Here is a 23,605-nt window from a genome sequence, read left to right on the forward strand (position 1 = left end):
TCATAAGCTGCACTGGTCTCCCTTAGAAACCTTCAGTCAGAATAAAATAGGGCATTATGGCTGGGCTGGGCTGGGCTGGGTTGTCTGTTTTCTGGGCTTGGCTGAGATCCAGCATGCTCTGAGCAAAGACACAACAAGGATAAAGCACAATGAAAACACTTTGTTACTAGAAAGGAGAAAAATCCTTTTCTATTTCCAACCCCACTTCCCCTCTCCCCCGTCAGCATAATGAACCAGGTTAAATTTAAGCCTGTATTCTATTCAAGAATGAACTAAGTCATCTGGTTAGCTGCTTTAATAAGGATGGGAAAGGAATCAACATTACAAGTCTAAGCTGCATGGAGGGACTTGAGAAGCATAAAGCCTAAACCGGAAGAGTTCCGCACTGGCTGAAGACAACTATCACACCAGTGTCATTTGGGCAAGAAGCCTGATTTCTAGCTCTGCAGAGCAACAATAAACTCACCTCACCAGACTGTCAACGAAGCTCACAACTTGTTCTCTGAGGACTTCAAACTTGGTCTGCCTCTTACTGGTACTTCTTAACTCCTTCATTTCCAGTAAGGACTGTGGAGGAAAGAACAGACCTATGGTGATTCTGAGACAGGAAGCCCCTCAGAGGGGGAGCTCTGTTGCTCAGGCAGAAGCAGTCAATGCCCTTCCATATGACAGGGTGTACAGAAACAGAACCAAATCAAGATGGGTTGTGTTTATCTGTCATCTTTAAGAACGGGGAAGAATCTCTCCTCCTAGGCGTATTGCTTCAAAAAACATCAAGTGACTTTTCAAGGAATGAGGAGATGGGCAGTTTACTTCATTACTATGTTATATGCCAGTGCGCTCACTAGCCACAACTCTTTACTTCATTTAAGGAAAGGACTTCCAAGAAGAAAAAATCCTTCTCTTTGCCATGTTAACAGGATGGACTCCATAAGTTTTGTTTTGCTTAGATTGGTATTTTATTCTACATGATCATAACTTGGTATCATGGTACAGAGAAGGTTCTTTATTTCGCCAACCAAGATCCTAAAGTGAGACCTATCTGAAAAAGGCTATATTGGACACACTGTATGAATCAATATACATTAAAAAATAAATAAATCAAGGAACATATATAACATTAATGAGTTAAATCTCTTTGGAATCTCAATTTGACCAAACTGAAAATCAAATACATCAGATAAATAATCAGATTTCTTTTTGCAACCATGTTCCCATTTTCCATTATTGATATTAATTAATTCTCTTTCTCCCTGAGGCTATCAGAACAGGTTCTATCTTTATTGGTTAGTAAGTTCCAGATTTCTACAAGGAGAATGAAGATAGCTATGGGGTAAACAGGATGTTCAATTTATAAGTGAGTTACAAAGTCTGCTTTGTTCCTAGCTGTGATTTTAAAATGAAAACAAAAACATCTGAGCAGAGCTAATCAAGAGCACACAGGAGCATCAGGGGATGTAGCTGGAAGGAAAAGAGAATGATCTGACCTTCTGAAGATGATAGAGGTCCGTCTTCTGAAGCCCTTTTGACTGTGACTGAGAAGTATCTTCTTCCTCTTTGGTTTCTGCTTTTAATACAAAACCGACATACAGCAGCTTGGGTAAATCCATTCAAGAGAACAAACATTTTCTACTACTTCAAGGAGAATAAAGTTTCATCCTTTTTCTTTTTTTAATGTGGCAAGAGATCAAGGTTCCATCAGATAAATGATCTCTTCCAGAGACTGAAGGTCAATAAACATTACACAAGTTATGCTACAGAGAGGTCTTCAAAAAAAAGCAGCTACTGAATTTCAAAAATGTGACCACAATGAAAATAAACTCCAAACAGGAAAATATTTTCCAAATGTTTGTGTTATTATAAATAGCTTTTAAAAAAAGTTAAACTGTATTTCTCTGACTATGCCATGATTGATGTAAACAAAACAACACCCTGGCAAACTTAGCCTCGATCTTCTGATGCACTGTATTTGACATAATGCTGGGCTGCTGCTAAGTCGCTTCAGTCGTGTCTGACTCTGTGCGACCCCATAGATGGCAGCTCACCAGGCTCCCCCGTCCCTGGGATTCTCCAGGCAAGAACACTGGAGTGGGTTGCTATGTCCTTCTCCAATGCATGAAAGTGAAAAGTGAAAGTGAAGTCGATCAGTCGTGTCCGACTCTTAGCAACCCCATGGACTGCAGCCTACCAGGCTCCTCCGCCCATGGGATTTTCCAGGCAAGAGTACTGGAGTGGGGTGCCACTGCCTCCTCTGGACATAATGCTGCTTACATCTAAAATGGCCAGTACATAAAAGTTTTGAGATAATCTATGAAAACACAAAATTCATCATGGTTCTTCAGCATAAGAAACAGAAAACTATATCTTGTAAAAGGTGTAGTTGTGTTTCTAAAGATCATGAAACTCTGAAAGCCTCTTCCTGGAGCAGGGCAGGTTTTGGAATCTCACACTTTCAAGGCTTATTTGGCCAAACCTAAGATGGAGGAGAAGGGGACGAAAGAGGATGAGATGGCTGGATGGCATCACGGACTCGATGGATGTGAGTTTGAGTGAACTCCGGGAGATGGTGAGGGACAGGGAGGCCTGGCGTGCTGCAATTAATGGGGTTGCAAAGAGTAGGACATGACTGAGTGACTGAACTGAACTGAATTGAAGATGCAGCTGGAGAATCTGCTTTGTTCTCAAACAATAAATTTCTTTTTAGCTAGTGATAATTCTTGGTTTAAGAAAGACATGATTTAAGGTTAGAACACCTAATAAACTCTTCATCTGATTTCAGTAACATGTTGCAGAGCCTTAAAAATAAATCTCATATGACACTCTCACCTACCAAACCCTCCAAATGTAATTTTAAACCTAAACTGTAATACGTAATAACTGTCAAGGAACCAGAGATAGCATATAGTCAAATATTACTACTGGCCCAGTATGGGAAGGGAGGGTTAATTTCACTTCATTATTAACAACATGGCACTTTTAGAAATAGAGAAGTACATTTATCCAAGACATTGGTTTTGCTTCAACTTATAAAATTCTTCTGAAGAAGACTGTTATCTTAATTACCAACCTTCCCATTTCTAAAAGCCACATTCCTTTATTTAGTATTAGCACATCACAAGATTTGTTCACTAGCTTGTGTTACACAAATTCTAATTAACATGATTATATCTACAGTTTCATTTTACAAAAATCCAAGTCCAATTTTGTAAAAGATTAAAATTTAGCTAATTTATCTTATATTCTTCTAAGTCTTCTGTCCTATTTATATCTTTAAGGGTGGTCCCTCCCTGTCCTAGTGACCATAATTAGGTGGTGACTGTGAATTGGAGAGAAAAAAATAATGAGATGGTAGTTAAGAAATATGTGAGCTCTAGGCTGGATGCTATCCTGGCTAGCTCTGAGATCTCAATTCAGAGGATTCTCTTCCTGGGCTTTAGTTTCTGTTGCAGCTGGACTCAATAATCTCTGTGATACCAGTTTTTAGTCCTTTACAATGTTTATGATTTGAAACTGGTTCAGCTCAGACTGTCATGCAAATGCAGTATAGAGCAATGCCTGAGCATGACCTGGAGGGAGCCCCTGTACTGTGGGGTGGCCCTCCAGTCAAACAGACTGGCTCTTTCATCTTCTACTGGCTTCAGCAAAAGCAGTTTCCTAAATCCAAAGGATTTAAAGACAAAGGAACATTTGCCAAACACAGGAAAAATTGGTAGAGACATTCTAAGTGAAATGTTTTCACCATGCCATGTCCAATCTATGTGCTTATACGCACCAGATTGCTTCTTTTCCCGAGGCTCCACTAAAATTTCCCTAAATAGGGGAAAATAAGAAGGACATAGTCATTTTGTTTTACCAAGGAGTACCATACTTTAGTGCTAGAAATGGAGCAAGGGAAGAGCCCACAAAAAGTTAAACATCAGTATCAACTCATGGAGCCCCCTCAGAACAAAGAAGTCCTGGTGCATCAGACCACAAGACAGGCTGCCTGCACACAAGCAGGCACTCCAGCATTCGGCAGACATACCAATTCCTGTGCAGATCACGCAAGATAAAGCAAACTATGCTCTCCAACACTGAGGAACGCCAGGCTGCTGCAATTCATTGAGGATTGAGAGATTCAAGCTTTGTAAATCTGATTAAAGCAAACCTCAAGCATATTTTGGTAATCAGCATAGCAATGAGCCTCACTGCTGGGAAAGCAGTTCACAGCTATTAATTTTCAGGCTTACAAATAATTTATGCACTGTTTTTGAAATCTATAAAGAATCTGATGAAATGCTTAAGAAACAACATCTAAAAGGAGTTCTTAATTATGATGCCCTTCTACTACCTCTTTTTTATTTCTCTTTGCTGCCTATTTTTTTTTTAAAGGTAAGTCCTCCAAACAGTCCATCTGGAGAAAGTAATATTTTTTCTTGCCCATTTGATAGTTTTCATTGTTTTAACCAAAGCTGGAAGAGAACCATTTGGCCTAGTTGTGGTTGTCAAAGATCTGCTATTCTGAGGCTTGGTATACTGACTGATCAAAAACTCATTATCTCTTCATCTCTCAGTGCATCAAAACACGGGGTTTTCCATTTTATTCTAGTCAAATGACTGTCATAGCCAGTAGAATTGGCAAGATATTATATTCTCACCGTCAAGGCTCTGAAACTGGGCCAGGAACTCCTCTATTTTCTTTGCTGTGTTGCCAAGCTCCTTTCCAGAAGAGGACTGAAAAAGCTTGAAACAGTTCTGAAGCATGGCCATCAGTTCATCCTTTGCCAACAACCTAGAACAGAATCCGTGACGAGATGTAATATAACTGGAAAATCAATATACTTAAAAAACAGTGCTTACATATTAAATGTTTCTGCTCAGAAGAAGACAGTGTAAAATCCTTTATTTGTAGCTACCAACTATTTTTGGAGAGACCTTCCTCAATGGATGTGATATTCAAAGTACTGCAAAGTACTCAGAAGAGTTCTCAACTTGAAAAATTGAAGCTCAACTTGGAAAATTCACAAAGATCTGGGTCTGTAGCCTGGCTTTGGCACTTGCTATTTTGTAATAAAGAACATGTTACTAAACATCTTTGATCCTTGGCTTCCTTGTCTCTAAAATGGAAACAGTAACTCACAAATTTCACAAGTGAGATGGAGCCTTAAGAATTCAATGAGAAGATGCAGCTGAAGATTAGCACAGTGCTTATTTATCACACAGTAGGCTTTGGAGGTTAGTTTTCCTTTCCTTCAGATCTAAAGGTAAATTAAGAGACAAGAAACATCCACTGAGGATATAACAACACATGCTAAATGAAAGCACATGTGAAATGACCAAAAAGTATATCAATGATTTCCTTATTACCAATTTGGCTAGGTTTTATATCTTCTATCAGCTTTATTAACACCAGTCAGTAAATCCACTGAACTTTAAACTGGAAGGCAATTGCGTTTATTCTATAGCATAGGTAGAACGATTGCACAACTCCTTCAAGTCCATAGAGAAAATCTTTGTTAGAAATAGAGAAGGGGACATTCCTGGTGGTATAGTGGGTAAGAATTCGCCAGGGGACACAGGTTCGATCCCTGGCCTGGGAAGACTGCACATGCCGTGGAGCAACTAAAGCCTGTGTTACTGAGTCCATCCTCCAGAGCCCACGAGCCGCAACTACTGAACCCTGTGTGTCTTAGAGCCCGTGCACCACAACAAAGAGAAGCCTCCACTTGCTGCAACTAGAAAGCCCATGCATAGCAATAAAGACCCAGCACAACCAAATTAAATAAAATGAAATTTTTTTTTAAAGGAAACAGAGAAGAAACACATATTCTAAAATTAAGATCCTGTTTTCAGGGTCATTACTTAGAGGATCTCTCCCCTAAGATCAGTCAGTAACAGGATAGTGATTACCAGTTCTTAAATTAATCAGGAAAAAGCAGCCAAATTCAGAATCTGAGTGATTCTGTAAAAACTATCTTATGTTTGATATTTTCAAGACGAAAAATTAATTTTTCAAAATAAAAATTTAATATTACTAAGTTAGAGAAAAAGCTAAGTAGACTATGATTACCTAGAAATTAAGCTGATTACTTCAAGTAGAATTTAAACACAAACCAAAAAAAAAAAAAAAAACAAACCCACCACAAAGACTCTAAAACAAAAACAAATGAAGAAAATAACCAATAAATGTAGAAACTGAGAGGGGTGGACAAAAAGTAAACTTTTTCCTCATTTTAAGAAAAATATCTCTTCTTCATTCTACAACAATGAAATAATTATCCAAAGTGTAACCTTTATCTGTGAATGAAAGGCAGTTAACAGGTCAAAGAAAACCAAGCCAACACATAAAAATCTTGATTACATTTGAGATTATTTAAAACTTCTGGCTTCCTATTGCCCAGACTATGAATCAAACTATGAAGACAAGAGAGTTAACTCAAAGTCAGACACACCTGAATAACCTGTCATCCCCGACCTTTAGCCCTGCTCAGAAGGACAAGAGACTCAGGCAAGAGCTGCATTGCCAGGCTCCAAGTAATCACAGGCACTGGCTTGCTGGCAGGGCTGAGGAAATGCTGATGGAGGCAGAACCCATACCAGCAGCCCCTAAGGACTGACTAGCTTCTCAGGCCACAGGCAGCCACACCTCTTATCCCCGGGCAACTTACAAAACTGAATATTGAGGAGGGTAAACCCTATTATTCATCTTCAGGATGCAGGAAAAAATGGCATTGTGTCATATAATTTTGAAATCAAACTTTACTAGCCATAATTTTTAATATGACATTTGATTGGAAAGGGTGGCTCTTTCATCTCAGGTATAGAAGACTTCTAGAGATTTGGATACTTATTCCTCTTTTTATTCATAGTCAAAGACTCTGTTCCTATTGTTTCCAGAATAAGAAATGACCTTACACTTTCTTAAGTACTCCCAGGTTTAATAAAAATAAGACCTGAAGTAACACTGATTAGAGCTAGCAATGTGATCAATCCAATAAAATTATTAATTAAAAATTTTCAATTCAGTTATTTACATAAAATGAACCAACAAAGATACCTGCTATTATCGCTACTCTTCAACATCATTCTAGAATCTAGTCTACAACGAATTAAGAAAAAAGAAGCAAGTGGTACAAATATAAGCAAGGAAGATGAAATTTATTATTTGCGTATGATATGACTGTAAGGTTAGAAAGTTTAAGAAAGCTACAAAAGTATTAAAGCATATAAAAGGGTGTCTGGATATAAGGTAAATACATATATGTGTGTATATGTACACACACATTAATATCTTACAGGTGAAAGTGAAAGTCCCTCAGTCATGTCTGAATCTTTGCGACCTCATGGACTATACAGTCCATGGAATTCTCCAGGCCAGAATACTAGAGTGGGTAGCCGTTCCCTTCTCCAGGGGATCTTCCCAACCCAGGGATCAAACCCAGGTCTCCTGCATTGTAGGCAGATTCTTTACCAGCTGAACCACAAGGGAAGCCTAACTATGGAAAAAAAGAGCATGTTCAAAATGGCAACAAAAACTACAGAATGTTATAACAAATGTGTAAGACATAGCAAAATATTAAAATCCTGAATAGACATTTTCAGTTCTAACCTTCAATACTGTAAATAAATAAATTCATTCCAAATTAATCCACATTTCAACACTTTCTGAAACAAAATTCCAGTGGGCATATTTTAAAAGCCTAAAGAAACAGTCTAAAATTTATCTAGAAAAAAAATTCATGTTCCTACAACTGAGGAACAATGTTTGTATACTTCAGTATGTGTAGCAGGGCTACTAATATAGCAAAAGTCAGATGGTACTTTGTACAGTAAGAGACCAACAGAATGAAATAAGGGTCTAGAAAGAGAGGTATATATGAGAATTCGGTACATCACATAATGGTAGCACTTCAAATCAGTGGGGAGTATTAGAAATAACTAGCTTGAAAAAAACTGACCACTACCCTCAGCATTTTTCGGAAAGAATAAAAATGTGAATGCGGTGTGAGAAGTGGGGAAAGAACTATTCCATCAATCATGAAATGCTAGAAGAAAAAAAGAAAGCTTTTTAAGTCTGATAATATCCAGCATCAGCAAAGGTGTGGGGAAACACTGATACACTGCTGGTGCAAGTGTACTTTAATACAATTGTGTTTATATTCTGGACTCAAAAATTCTATGTGTGTACTTTGTGAAAATAATTATACTAATGTGCAAACACAAACTCACCCTCAGTGATAACTGTAATAGACAATTATAAACAACCTAAACATATATCAAACAAGGGACTAATAAAATCAAGTGCTACACTTTCAAAACAAGGGATACTATATAGCAGTGATAAACAGTGAAGTAATGCAAATGATGACAACTAATATTTCTAAGCACACATAACCAGGCATCATTTGATCTCCACAACACTGTATGATACAAATACTATTATTATTATCATGTTAAGAAATGAGAAAACAGAGGCACAGAAAACTTGGGCAACTTGTTCAGAGTCTGGTAACTGGCAAGCTAGGATCTGAACCTAGTCTGGCTTGGCATCTATGCTTTTACCAATGATATTATAGAAGCACCTTAAGTAGAATATTAGGTGCAAAACAAGTACCTGCAACGACAAAAACCAACCAGACGAATCCAAAAAACAAAAAACAATCCAAGCTGTGGAACACTGTATATAGTACGACTTAACATGTTTGTACCAGGAAAAATCTCAAAGTACAAAAAGCCACCAGCAAATGACTGGCTTTCAGAGATATATAACACAAGCATTAATGTCAGAAAAGTGTTATGTTCTCATTTAAATTACTTGCCACACAAGTGGAAGGCGAGAACAAGCAGCAGAAGATGAAATCAGAGAGAGGTAATGGGGGGCTAAATCACGCAGGGTCACTGTATAGACTGCAGTTTTACTGAGTGCAAATGGGAGTTTTGAGCAAAGGAGGGACATTATCTGACTGTATTTCATCTCATGTCATCTCATTTCGTTTTCTGGCCACACCATTCCACCTGCGGGATCTTAGTTCCCTGACCAGGGATTGAACCCAGGCCCTGACACTGTAAGTACAAAATCCTAACTCCTGGACTGCCAGGAAATGTCCTTATCTGGCATATTTTAAAAGGATTATTCTGACTTCTATTTTGAGAAAAGCCTGGAAGGGAGCATGCATTGAAGCAAGGAAGTCAGTTAGGAGGTGATGGCAATAATCCAAACGAGAGATGACAGTGACTTGGACAGTGGTGGTACTAATGGGAAAGGTGTTAAGAAGAGGTTTGGTTCTTGAAATATTTTGAAGGCAGAATGCAAGTTTTCGGCTTTGAACAATTGGAAGGATAGAAAGAATGCGGCAAGATTCTAGGTTTCAAGGGAAAATCAGGCATTCAGTTCGAAACATGCTAATTCTGAGATATATACAGATATCCAAGTGGAGATGCAAATAGGTAGATGGACCTAAGAGTCTGACACACAGGAGAAAAGTGGGGGCTTTTGATTAAGCCCTGAGGGACTGCAATGTTAGAATGTTAGGGAGAAGAGAAATTACCAAAGAGGACTGAAGGGGAGGAGCATGCACTGAAGTATGAGGAAAACCAAAAGAATCTAGGCCCTAGAAAGTCATTAATGAGGAGTGATGAACTGTGTTAGATGATAATAGGTTAACGCAAATGAAGACAGAATTGACCATGAGACTTAGAAACATGAGGGTCGCTGGTGACCCTGACCAAAAGAGTGCGGAAACCAAATCAGCTACGGAGAGACTGAAGAGAAACTGGAGCAGTGTGATATGCTTCAAATTGTTGTGAATTCCATCTAGCATTTGCTTTCAAAGAAACAGAATAAAACTGAGAAGAAAATACTGTTGTCCTTACTGTATCTGTGGGGGATGGGTTCCAGGACTCCTGCAGATACAAAAATCTGAGGATGCTGGAATCCATTATATGGCACAGTATTTGCATATCTCCTATACATATCCTCCTAGATACTTTAAATCATCTCTGGATTACTTATAGAATATAATACAATGTAAATGCTATGCACATAGTTGCAAATACAATATGAATACAAAGTAAATAGCTGCCAGTGCACAGTAAACTCATATGCATTTTCCCCCCTGCTTTTTGGAACTTTTTGGAATTTTAAAAAATATTTTCAACCTGTGGTTGCTTGAATCCATGGATGTGGAACCTGCAGACATGGAGGACGAACTGTATCAAAAAGTTTGAAAGTCAGCACACCAGACCACTTTGAAGTAGGGGTCCCCAGCCTCCAAGACTCAATGTCTGATGATCTGAGGTGTACTAATAACAGAAATAAACTGCATGATAAATGCAATGTGCTTGAATCATCCTGAAACCATCCCCCTGACCCAACCCTGGATCCGTGGAAAAGTGGTCTGCCAAAAAACTGACCTCTGGTGGCAAAAAACGGTGGGGACCGCCACTTTAAAGAGAGGAAAAATAACACATCTAAGACAGGTCTCATTAGTACTGAAAAAGCTATTCTGTCTTGAACCAACTTGATTAAGTGATTATATCACTTTTGGGTAAATGGTTCAAAAAAGGCTTGTGGTACTTAATGTGTTAAAAGTTCTATAGCTTGTTATTTAAAAAAAAAAAATTTCCCTAAACTAAGACAGAGAATCATTTAGCAATCATAAGAGCAATCACCCTGAAGAGCATTGAGTGTTCTGCTTCATCATGCAGAAAGGCAGTAATTTCCGGTTAAGTACTAATTATATAAACGTCTGATTGAGAACAGGCTAGAGGAGAAACTGGTCAATATAAACGTCTGATTGAGAACAGGCTAGAGGAGAAACTGGTCAATCCATGGCTAACGCAAAGATCTTCTGAATAATGAGTTCTCAAGTTCTAGGCAGACACTACCAGCACAGTTTTGAAAAATATTCAAATATTCTAGACTCAAACCTGGAAGTACATCAACAAAGACTAGAAGAAAGCAAAACGAAAAGGCTTGCCAAAAACATACTCACAGAGACTGTCTTCTTCCAAGACAACACAACAAAGCAATCACATATGATGGTAACAAGTGAAATAAACCAAAATATGCCTAATTCCTTCTAAGCCTTGATATTTCATATTAGAGGTCACTTCCTCCAAGAAACAGAGGGTAACTGTCCAGTCTATTAGTTCCTTAGCGCACTAGACCATACCAACACAGGCCTTATTATCCTGTATTGTACCTGTCTATCTACTTATCCACCTTAATCTCCCTACTCAGCCAAGATTCAATGTGGGTAAGGACTAGGGTCATCACTGTCAACAGGTCAGTGACTCGACATATGGAGTATTAAAAACAACATTTTTTGAATGGGTAAACAAGATAGTGGCCAAGCAGTAAAAAAGAAATTTCATGACCTCAGGTGAAGAATAATTTCTCTGTTTTCAAATTGGCTCCTGGAGGGAGCACCCTGAAGTCACGGGGCTCATGGAGCACCATGCTCTTTGTAGCTCAGATGGTAAAAAATCTGCCTGCAATGCAGGAGACCCAGGCTTGATTCCTGGGTCAGGAAGATCCCCTGGAGAAAGGAATGGCAACCCACTCCAGTATTTTGCCTGAAGAATCCCATGCACAGAGGAGCCTGGTGGGTTACAGTCCATGGGTTCATGAAGAGTCGGACATGACTGAGCAACCAACATTTTCACTTTCAAGCTTTTTATACTACGTCAAAATGAGTCAATTCTACCATATGGTTAGAGACACTTCAGCAAGATAAAATACATAAATACTTTTACTGATGCACTACAAAAGTATAACCCTGAAATCAGAAGAAGTAAAGCTTTTGAACAGTTTAATTAGCTACTTCTGATTTTTTTTAATTAATTATTTCTTAGCTACCCATTCATTTTACTAGCATTGAAGTCGTAGTAGGCACTAAATGTTTAATAAAGAAAAACTTAAAACACAAATGCAGATCTTTTTTTATCTGTTGAGATAAAAAAACACAGCTCACTACTAGCAGTAGAATACCTTGGTCTAGTTTTGGAACTAATTTGACACCAACTGCCTAAAGCCATCCAGCTTCTTTTTCAGCTTCATTTCTTCCCTCAATTTTTTTGTATTCCTTTCTTATTCTCCATTATTATTTAGAAGCACATTTCTCAAAGTGTGGCCCCTGGACCACCTGTCCAAATGTAAAGTGCTTCTTAAATTCTGATTTCCGCTGACCATTACACCCAAGTTTCCAGCAGTCACATTCAGAATCTTTGGGGGGAGGGTAGAATCTGTATGTTTAATGCTTCAACTGATTCTTACATACACTAAAGCCACGCAGCATCTTTTGCTTTAAAATGAGCTTCAACAATTCAGCTGTTTGTCTGAGTTAAGCAGCAGCCCACAGAAAACTGTGAAGGGCTTGACAGGATGCAAATTGAGGATTAGCAATCCCCGTTGAAATCATATTTTAGTTCTGCAGTCTCAGAGAGCTTTTGCATGGATACATCTTGATCATGAGAAGTTAGATTATTATTATTTAGGAAGTGCCTCACAGACTGTGGAGTTGTGTCATTTTTCATAACAAGATCTTTAAATATTATCAAAGTTAATCTGCAAAGTCAGGAAACAATGCATTATTTAGATTCTAAACCTCTAGTCTCTTTGAACTAAGCTAAGGACTGATGCTGAGGCTGAAACTCCAATACTTTGGCCACCTCATGTGAAGAACTGACTCACTGGAAAAGACCCTGATGCTGGGAGGGATTGGGGGCAGGAGGAGAAGGGGATGACAGAGGATGAGATGGCTGGATGGCATCACTGACTTGATGGACGTGAGTCTGAGTGAACTCTGGAAGTTGGTGATGGACAGGGAGGCCTGGCATGCTGCGATTCATGGGGTCGCAAAGAGTTGGACACAACTGAGCAACTGAACTGAAAGTGATCAAATGTCAATATTATTACTTCAGTCATTTTTTTTTCTAAACTCAATGAAAGCTGAGCTGACCTGCTAATATATTACTGTTTAATTCAAAAGCCTTATTCAGAAATTAAAATAATCTCTTTCAGCCTAAAGTAAATTCTTCACCTATCAATCAACTTGAATTTAAAAATCTGTTTCTGTAGCAAGCTCATAAGGTTCCACTTGGGATAAGCAGACTAGACACTGTGGCTCCATTCATTACAGATGTCTGCACACTGTGCCAATATGTCCTCAAGATGGAGTGTGGGTTGAGTCCACAGGAGCTTGCTCTGCTGGCTCATTTTAAAATGTGGGGTACCCTTTCAACATGGACTTCTGGCCACAAACCCATATAAATTTCCTTTTATACCACCACTCGAAAAATTGGAATAGGGCTGAAAAACTGACTGAACATGGAAGATCTGGAGTTAAATGCCAGCTCTGCCAACTGCAGAAAAGTCACTCAATGTTTCTGGCTTTGGTTTACTTATTGGAGAAAAACAATGTGATAACTCTAGATGAGTGATCTCAGTTGATGGCAGAGGGGCCAAGGGACAGTAAATTCTCCTAAGAAGAAGGGCCCAGTCTGAGAACCATTGCTATGGGGCTCCACTGGTACTGCTGGGGTAGGGCAGTGTGCCTCCATCCAGCTGAGCCATCAGTGGCCTAGAAGTGGAGGACTTTATGATTTATGTTAACCCTTTAAATCTTATTATTGAAGCATGATTTTTCAAATTTTAAAATCTGAAAAATTCTTGGTCTAGTGTTTGATATTTAGGTGGCTGTCTAGAAATTCTCTCCAATAGAAAGCTAAAATTTTCCTCTTAAGGTCTTTCACAGCTGACCAGAAAAAGACACTCACCTAGCTTACTGCTCAGCTAGCATAACTTTTTTTTTTTTTTTTACCACTTTCTGTTCCCAAACAGTGTTTTAACTTAAATATATCCTTTTATAATGACACATGGTTGAGAGAAAATTAACCAACTCATATCCTGTATAGGAATGTGGTCTTCAGGCTCCAAGAGTTGACTGACAGAGGAAAGGTTATGGAAGACATGCAGAACCACTGCACTCATGTCAGATTATGACATATTATAAATGCATACTCTCCACACATCAATGTCTGTCATTTACACTTAAAAATAACTGATAAATTCTATAGGTCTTTTCCACTTACGAATAGTTGACATTTTCAATATTCTTGTAAGTTCCTTGTAAATATCTTTTAATTGAAATATAATTGACATATAACATTAGTTACAGGTATACAAATGATTCAGTATATGTATATACTGTGAACTGATCACCACAATAAATCTGGTTAACATCTGTCATCTCACATAGTTTCTCTAAGCAACTCTCAAATACACAATACAGTATTATTAATAGTAACCATGCTGTACATTACAATCCTAGGATTCCTTTGTAACTGGAAGTTTGTACCAATTTTGACCACCACCTACCCCTGGCAACCACCAATTTGTTCTCTGATTCCGTAAGTTCAGTGTTAAGGCAGCATTTCCTTCTTTTTATTTCTGAATAACACACACAGACACACACACAATCTGCCTATCCATTCAACCATTGATGGACACTTAGGTTCATTCCATGTCTTGGCTACTGTAAACAATGTTGTAGTAAACACAGTGCTGATATCTTTTTGAGTTATTGCTTTCCTCTCCTTCTTATAAACATGCAGATGTGGAAATGCTACATCATAAAGGAGCTCTATTTTTAACTTTTTGAGGAATCTCTATTCTGTCTTCCATAGTAGCTGCACAATTTACATTCCGACCAACAGGGAAGTAGGGTTCCCTTTTCTTCACACCCTCACCAATACTTGTTGTTTCTTGTTTTTTTGATAAGTCATTCTAATGGGTGATACCTTAATTGTGGTTTTGATTTGCATTTCCTTGATGATTAGTGATGTTTAGCACTTTTGCATGTACCTGCTCGCCATGTGTATGTCCTCTTTGGAAAAATGTCTACTCATATCCTCTGCTCATTTTTTAATCAGATTTTTTTTCTATTGCGTTGTATGAGTTCTCTATATATTTTAGATATTAATCCCTCATCAAGATATATGATTTACAAATATTTTCTCCCATTCTGTAGGGTGCCTTTTCATCTTGTTGATGGTTCCCTATGCTGTGCAGAAGCTTTTTAGCTTAATACAGTCCCACTCCTATGTCTTTGCTTTTGGTGTCAAAGCCAAAAAACCATTGCCAAGACCAATGTCAAGGAGCTCATTACTTATGTTTTCTTCTAGTTTTATGGTTTTAACTGTGTTCATCTTTAATCCATTTTGAGTTGATTAGTGGTCCAGTTTTTTCAATTCCATTTGTTGATGGCTCTTCTTGCCCCATTGTATATTCTTGTCTCCTTTGTCATAAATTAACTGCCCATGTAAGCATGAGTTTATTTCTGGGTTCTCTATTATGCTCCATTCCTCTGTGTGTCTGTTTTCATGCCAATATCATACTGTTTTGATTACTACAGTTTTGTAATATACACTGAAATCAAGAAGTATGTCTCCACCTATGTTCTTCCTCAAAACTGTTTTGGTTCTTTAGGGTCTTTTGCAGTTCCACACAAATGTTAGGAATTTTGTACTTTTTAATGGTCACAAAATATTTCATCAAGTAGACCTCTGGTTATTTAAACATGTCAGTTTCCAGATAAAAGGGATTTTTCAAGAAAAATACTGCCATTCATGTAACTCTTAACAAAAAGTTCAAATTGGAAATGTTACTAGACTATGTTTCTAATAGTACTACAGATTTTCGTTCCAAAGAAACATTCAGTGATCATTTTTAACTTAATTTTCTCTTATGACTTCAATTATTTGAAGACAGGAGACAAGAATGTCTGGTTTCCTAAATTCAGATGTTTCCCATTTAGAATGACTAAACTGACAAGTGTCCCTGATTTTTTGTCAACATCTTATCTATACAAAGGGGAAAAGAAGAATTCCAGTTTGAAGGGTGGCAGATTTCTTTCTCTCTGGTAGTTTCCAGATTCTTGCCTGTCCTTGCTGTAACTGCTGTATTTATCCTTAGTGTTTTTAATATTCCTGTTTCTGACCTCAGATTAGCAATATGATTGAAACTTTGCTTTCTATTCACTGGTTCTGCTTTATTCAGATCCCCAAATCCCTATTTTAGACCTGAGCAAAGAAAAGTGGAAAGTATAAAAATTTTAAAGTCAGATCTGAATTAAAATCCTAGTTCCATCAACAGCTATAAGATCTCAGGCAAATTACTTAAACCCTATCTGTGCTTTAGTTTCATCTGCTGTAAAGTGTGGCTAATGGTGTCTGCCACAAAGGCGCACCTGAGTATTAGACTGGAAAGTGTACTGACAGTGCCTGACACAGCAAGACTTCATGATCTCTGATTAGTACTATCCAATAGTGCATACCATAACTATCATTGTTCACATTTCCTTACCCTTATTTAGAATTGGCATTCTTGATCCCTGACTCTCCCTGACAAAGAAATCTATGAATTTAGAAATACCCAACTGGAAAAGGAAGGCAATTGCTAATCATGAAGCTTAAAGAGGAAACCCAGCAAGAATCAACTGGGTGCTTGAGATAAGTATGCTGACTTGAATAGAAAACAAAAGAAATTTCAGGAACATTCCAGTTGAAGTATGTAAATATACGGAAATCTCTTATTGGCATTTAAAGAAAATGAAATAAAACATAGCTTTTCAGTGGCAATCTAGTTTCCATGGGGAGTTATTTTTCCAGATAGCATAAAATTAGTTTCCTATCTTAAGCTGCACCTGCTGGATAACTAACATTTGTATTATTAAGTCTCGGGACTGAAAGTGCTTTCAATGTGAATTTTCCTCCTACTGTGCCCATCTGTTCTTTTCTTGTGGACCCAGGGGAAGCCAAGGCTTAGTAAATATTCAGTTCTTGGACTTCTTTATGATATTTTCATATGAACATTTATATCCACTGAGGAAAATTATAAGACTGCGTGCAAAAACAACTCACACTTGGATTTCCTTCTTTCACTACCCAAGTGGTCATTATTTTTACGAAAGACTAACAAGTCACCATACATATAAGGCATAAAGCCAAAGAAAACAAATAATTATAACTTTAAAAGATAAATTTGTCAGGAATAAGTGATCTTTGATATCTGATAATAGCACCAAGATACCTTATTTATTCATATAATACTAGAAAAAATTTACAGCTTGGCCAATGTTAATGCTGACAGAGTCAGCTCAGGTTGGGGAAGGCATCAAGACCACTGCCCAGCAGCAGCCACTCCTCATCTGGGTCAGCAGTGGCCTCCTTCACAGGATGCACTTCACTCAGTGATGCCGCCCCTCAACCCAACCAGGCTGGAGCCACGTGAGCATGCTTGCTGTGACTACCTTCCCTATCGTAACGGCAAGCTGGCTGAGCTGAAGTGATCAACACCAAGGTTCTTCCTGTGTGGTATCAACAATTCACAAAGCAAACACTGATTTTACTTAAAAAAAATCAAAAGTTTAGAAACAAGGTAAGACTAGCAAAGAAATGGATGGTTTCTATTAACTACAAACATAAAATTCAAGATATATACAAATATTAGTTACAACGTGGCTACTTATGAAACTCCTTGGCAGGCAGAGTTCTGGAAGCAGGTGTTATTTATTGGCAGGCTTAGAGTAGATAAAAAAGGGAAAAAAAAAACAAACTACCTCAGCAGCTGCAAGACTGATGCATACTCCTCTGAATCCCATATGTTCTTTTCTAAACACATGCAGTACAGCTCTCTGATCTGGAAGTGAACAGCATACTTGTGAGGGACCAAAAATGATCTAAGTTTGCACATTACTAGTTTGGGAAAATCATAAATGAGGTCAAAAAAATTTTTTTTTAAAAACAGCCATTTTCTGTAAATGACAATAGATAGGGCACATATCACATGGATTGGGCATTTACATAAAACATCATTCACATGAGAGCAAAATGAGATCCTATTGGGATTGGCTGATATCACTGGTCACTTTGCAATAAGAAAATTATTAAAATGATGATGTGATTACTAAAAAGAAGGTTTAATGGCAGAAAATAAACAAGTCATTCTTACATTTATATTTGTTCTCTCAACCTCTGAGTTAAGAATGCAAAGATTTAGGAATACAGAATTGTTCCCTTGCAGATGGTTCACAGGCTTATGTTATGACCCAAACGCCAGCAGAGCATAATTCTGCAAGAAGCAAAAGCACTACTTTCCTTTAGTTCTGGGTATAATGCACGGTTAACCATTAGGCAGTCTCAAACAGATTCCTTTTTTATTTCACTAAAGTGGAGGATCAGCTTTCTCAGTATAAGTGACAAAGTATTAAAGAGAATAAATTAAAATGACTTAGCACAAACACACTGAAGGGAAAGCACCACCACTTGGATTCACATGGCTGTTTCTAGTTGTGGCCAAAAGAACAAAAAATACTGTTTCAATTACCAGTAACATGTACAGCTGGAATGGATTTAGACTGTGCATACACGGCAAGATGTGGATCCATTGCAAATTCTGAGGCCTGAATGCTAGTAAACTCAAAGGGAAAAACCAGTAATATTCCTACATCAGAGATTCCAAATGAGTAAGTTCTGGTTACCTGTCGACCCAATGGGTATTTGGGAAGAGAAGAGGTGAACTGATGAAGACATCTCAAAACCAGGAAGTAATTTTTATGGTAAACATGCAGGTTTTCTAGTAATGATTGTGTTTCCTCCTAAAAAAGTCATTACAAATATGTAAGTCAGCAATTAGTAGAATAATAAAATCTAATTTCCAGAAAACTGATGAGAGAAGATTCAGAATTACAAATTAACCTTAAGTCTGAGAATTCATCATGCACACAAAATCTAGGATAACAGTTGGATACTTTTTATTTAGTGTCAAGTCTGGTGATATTTTATACATACCAAAACTAAATTAATTTTGTAACTAATTTAATTTCCTCTTGTCTAAAGCACTGCCACAAAGACTTGGCCCCTCCAAAATACAAGTGTGCAAAAGAGCACCTGCTGGACGCTTGCCCACATCAGTCACCTGGTGTATACCACAGCAAGGGATGGCCATCATCCTCTAGCTTCCGTGGCATTAGAGGGGTGAGGAGATCACCAGAGCCCTCAGTACCAATGTAATTAATGGTTACTGTGGTTCCATGATGTTTTAAGCCACACCACGCAGCATTATAGGAGCTCAGTTCCCTGACCTGGAATCAAACCCATGCCCTCTGCAATGGGAGCACAGAGTCTTAACCACTAGACTACCAGGGAAGTCCCTGTACTCAGAAAAGAGTCCTACTAAAGTTGTGTTGAAAGGGAAGGACAGACTGTAGTAGAAACATGCAGGTGACTATGATAAATCTTTGCTTTTTCATTGAGATTCTCCAATACTGGTTTTGTTCACTTTACCAACTAAGCGGGTGAAACTGAAAATTAGAACCCTGAAGCCAACAAGCTGTATAATTTAGAATCTAAGACGTGTGATATGAGAGGCAGTCTTAAGAAACCTATGGGATGACCAATCTCACAAATCAGTTTCAAAAGGCTTTTCTTTGGAGGGGTGATGATTAGGAGAGTTTTCTAGAACTTTATGAAATGTTTTAAAAGGGATTTTAAAATACTATACCCTATCATGCATTTTTCATACTTCAAATACTTTTATCACTTATTCCTGTAACATTTTCTTAAGAGGATTATGATCTGTGCTACCATCTTCAAATTTTTTTCTCCAATAAGAAGTCAAATTAAAAAACTTTAAGTACTGAACTGTCTTTTTTCCTGCAATATTCTGCAGATACCCAATATTTCAGTGGTCAACCATGCAGAAAACAACACCTCCAGGTATCAATGTGCTGCATTTAGTCACTCAGTTGTGTCCAACTCTTTGCAACCCCATAGACTATAGCCTGCCAGGTTCCTCTGTCACTGGGGATTCTCCAGAAAAGAATACTGGAGTGGGTTGCCATGCCCTCCACCAGGGGATCTTCCCAACCCAAGGATCAAACCCAGGTCTCCCGCACTGCAGGTGGATTTTTATCATCTGAGCCACCAAGGAAGCCCAAGACTACTGGAGTGGGTTGCCATGCCCTTCTCCAGGGGCTCTTCCCAACCCAGGAATTGAACTGGGGTTTCCTGCATTGCAGAGAGATTCTTTACCAGCTGTGCTACCCAGAAAGCCCCCAGATATCAATAAATTCAAACAAATCTAAACTATCTAATATAACAAATCTGATATATTTTCCTGAACTCTAACTCACTTAGAAATCAATTCCTTGGTCAGCAATCTGAGTCATTATCTGAAAGCATAGAGCAAATGAAAGAAAAGTTTTTAGTATCAAAGTTTTTTCCCACCAGTATTTGAGTTAGTTGGTAATTTCAAAAATCTAGGTCTTCTATCACAACAAAGGGTATTTTAACTGCCACTGTCAGAGTACACTTAATTTCTATTTTCACTGTAAGCTATAACATAGAGACTGCTTAAAGCCACTAATGGCTTACCTTGATATGTGAGTAAACAGGGGCAATATTCTGAAGGAAAAGGAATCTATTACTGAATAATAACTGTACTTCATGTACTACCTCTTACTTTTGCTTTGTGGACTAACTGTAAATACAAATAACTGGGTGATACAGTAGAAATGAATGACATCTTCACTAAATTTACTTGGATGTGGAAAGAAAAGAAATACTTGACACAGTATGGGCAATGTTGCACACTCCAGGAACTAGATGCCCTGGAGTAAGTGGAAGAGGAAAGATACAAACATGTTTTCTCCCAAACAGTCTTAGTACCTTCACATTTTCCACTGTGCCTCACATCCCTGTGATGATTAGAATTCTAGCCTTTAAAAAACATTTTGTCTTCTTTTGTTTTGTTCCTATAACATGGCAGACTATTTCATCTGAGGATATGGGAGTTCTTATTCCAACATTGGAAATAAAACTGGCTACGCTGGACTAATTGAGAGATCTGTTATACCATTCTAAGGGATCTTCAACAGTAATTTTGACCATCCAAAATCTCTGACTTAATGTGCTGACTTCAGAACCTTACTCCATATAAGAAAGATTCCACTGTTATTTATACCTGTGTGCTTATCAGCTGCAACAGAAAACATCACCAATGACTAATTTAACTTTTTCATGTAATCTGTCCTCTAAGTTCTTTGTCTTACTGCAACAGCTACCTGCAAATGTGCAGGGCAACAATTCCTAAAGCACTGTATGAACACATTTTCATAAACTTCAGCCTGTAAGAGGTCCTGATGCATGAGAAAATTTCCCTCTTAATACATTACAGCAGCATCACACCATGCTCATGCAGAAACATAGCCTGTTGAAATAGTTCTCCTGTTTTCTATTCATTAAATTTTTCCTCCGGAATCTTTTCCATACCAGTCATAGCTACCACGGTTTTATTTCATAACTGTGTTTGGATGGTCTTTTCAACAGAGATGCACTGCCTAGAAATATTTATTGTTTACCAAAGAAATGTTTTCTTCTGTTCTTAAAAGAAGACCTCTTGGTCTCTACTGATCTTTGAGACAGATATGGGAAAACAGTGAGCTGTAGGAAAAGCAGCAAAAACAGTCCCCTTGCTCTTCCCCAAACATGCCAGACAAGTTCCAATCTCACATCCTCTCCACTTGTTGTGGCTCTGCTTAGAATTTTCTTCCTCTGGATTCCTGTATGGGATGCTCTATAACTTCCTCTTTACTCAAAACTCACCTTCTTGATGAGGCTCTTATTTAAAGTTTCAATTTCATTCCCTGTGCACACTGCCAGTACTCCCTTTCTCTCTTTCACTGTTTTCTTCTTAGCGATTATTACTCACAAAGATGTTTTATCTACTCACTTTGATAGCAGGTAAGCTCCACAAAGGCAGGGAGGTTTGCTTGTTTTGTTTACTCCTGTACTAGATTAATACTTGGCCCACAGTAGGCACTCAAGAAGTATTTGTTGAATGTAGTAGTACATGAATGAACAGAGGCCAACATGCAGTCTCTCTCCTCAGCAAGAGTAACTGCTGGAAAAAAAGATCAACCACTGTTGTCTTGTTGATATGGGCCAGATTTAGTAGTTTTTCAAAAGAAGACAAAAGTCTGAATTTGTGATATAAAATTTCTCTATTTGTAAATGCTGGCTCAGATTAAAAAAATAAAACCACCATGGACCTAAAAAAATCACACTGATAGCCAGCTGTCAGTTGCCAGTCAATGTGTGCTCAGTTCAGTCGCTCAGTCGTGTCCGACTCTTTGCAACCCCATGAATTGCAGCACGCCAGGCGTCCCTGTCCATCAACAACTCCTGAAGTTTACCCAAACTCATGTCCATTGAGTCAGTGATGCCATCCAACCATCTCATCCTCTGTCGTCCCCTTCTCCTTCTGCCTTCAATCTTTCCCAGCATCAGGGTCTTTTCAAATGGGTCAGCTCTTCACATCAGGTAGCCAAAGTACTGGAGTTTCAGCTTCAACAACAGTCCTTCCAATGAACACCTAAGATTGATCTCCTTTAAGATGGACTGGTTGGATCTCCTTGCAGTCCAAGAGACTCTCTCTCTTCTCCAACACCACAGTTCAAAAGCATCAATTCTTCAGGGCTCAGCTTTCTTTATAGTCCAACTCTCACATCCATACATGACCACTGGAAAAACCATAGCCTTGACTAGACAGACCTTTGTTGACAAAGTAATGTCTCTTTTTTAATATGCTGTCTAGGTTGGTCATAACTTTCCTTCCAAGGTGTAAGCATCTTTTAATTTCATGGCTGCAGTCACCATATGCAGTGATTTTGGAGCCCAGAAAAATAAAGTCAGCCACTGTTTCCCCATTTATTTGCCATGAAATGATGGGACCAGATGCCATTATTTTAGTTTTCTGAATGTTGAGCTTTAAGCCAACTTTTTCCACTCTCCTCTTTCACTTTCATCAAGAGGCTCTTTAGTTCTTCTGTACTTTCGCCATAAGGGTGGTGTCATCTGCATATCTGAGGTTATTGAGATTTCTCCCTGCAATCTTGATTCCAGCTTGTGCTTCTTCCAGCCCAGCATTCCTCATGATGTACTCTGCATAGAAATTAAATAAGCAGGGTGACAATATACAGCCTTGACATACTCCTTTTCCTATCTGGAACCAGTCTGTTGTTCCATGCACAGTTCTAACTGTTGCTTCCTGACCTACATACAGGTTTCTCAAGAGGCAGGTCAGGTGGTCTGGTATTCCCATCTCTTGAAGAATTTTCCACAGTTTATTGTGATCCACACAGTCAAAGGCTTTGGCATAGTCAACAAAGCAGAAATAGATGTTTCTCCGGAACTCTCTTGCTTTTTCAATGATCCAGTGGATGTCGGCAATTTGATCTCTGGTTCCTCTGCCTTTTCTAAATCCAGCTTGAACATGTGGAAATTCACAGTACATCATACTATTGAAGGCTGGCTTGGAGAATTTTGAGCATTACTTTACTAGCGTGTGAGATGAGTGCAATTGTGCGGTAGTTTGAGCATTCTTTGGCATTGCTTTGAAAACTGACCTTTTCCAGTCCTGTGGCCACTGCTGAGTTTTCCAAATGTGCTGGCATATTGAGTGCTGGCAATGTGTAATACAGCCATTTAAATATGCTATCTCCAGTCACATAAATTATGTCTGTCTGTCATTCATTCAAAAATCATTACTGTTTACTCATGTGAC

The 23,605-nt window shown here is 38.3% G+C and overlaps 1 protein-coding gene across 7 annotated transcripts in view; it reads right to left on the reverse strand.

Moving 5' to 3' along the window:
• ORC3 (origin recognition complex subunit 3) overlaps window positions 1-23,605 on the reverse strand; it is a 75,392-nt gene that overhangs the window by 13,237 nt on the left and 38,550 nt on the right. For 5 of the 7 annotated variants that reach the window (XM_061427853.1, XM_061427851.1, XM_061427856.1 and 2 more), the window contains exons 12-16: window positions 18,522-18,638; window positions 17,601-17,680; window positions 4,638-4,771; window positions 1,488-1,567; window positions 467-567 (exon numbers count right to left, since the gene is read on the reverse strand). In XM_061427853.1, the coding sequence (XP_061283837.1) occupies window positions 467-567; window positions 1,488-1,567; window positions 4,638-4,771; window positions 17,601-17,680; window positions 18,522-18,638 (512 nt within the window). The remainder of the gene's footprint in view (window positions 1-466; window positions 568-1,487; window positions 1,568-4,637; window positions 4,772-17,600; window positions 17,681-18,521; window positions 18,639-23,605) is intronic. The other 2 variants (XM_061427854.1, XM_061427852.1) reach the window with 1 other exon arrangement.

This window comes from Bos javanicus, chromosome 9, assembly GCF_032452875.1.
Source record: "Bos javanicus breed banteng chromosome 9, ARS-OSU_banteng_1.0, whole genome shotgun sequence".
NCBI classification, from domain to species: domain Eukaryota; kingdom Metazoa; phylum Chordata; class Mammalia; order Artiodactyla; family Bovidae; genus Bos; species Bos javanicus.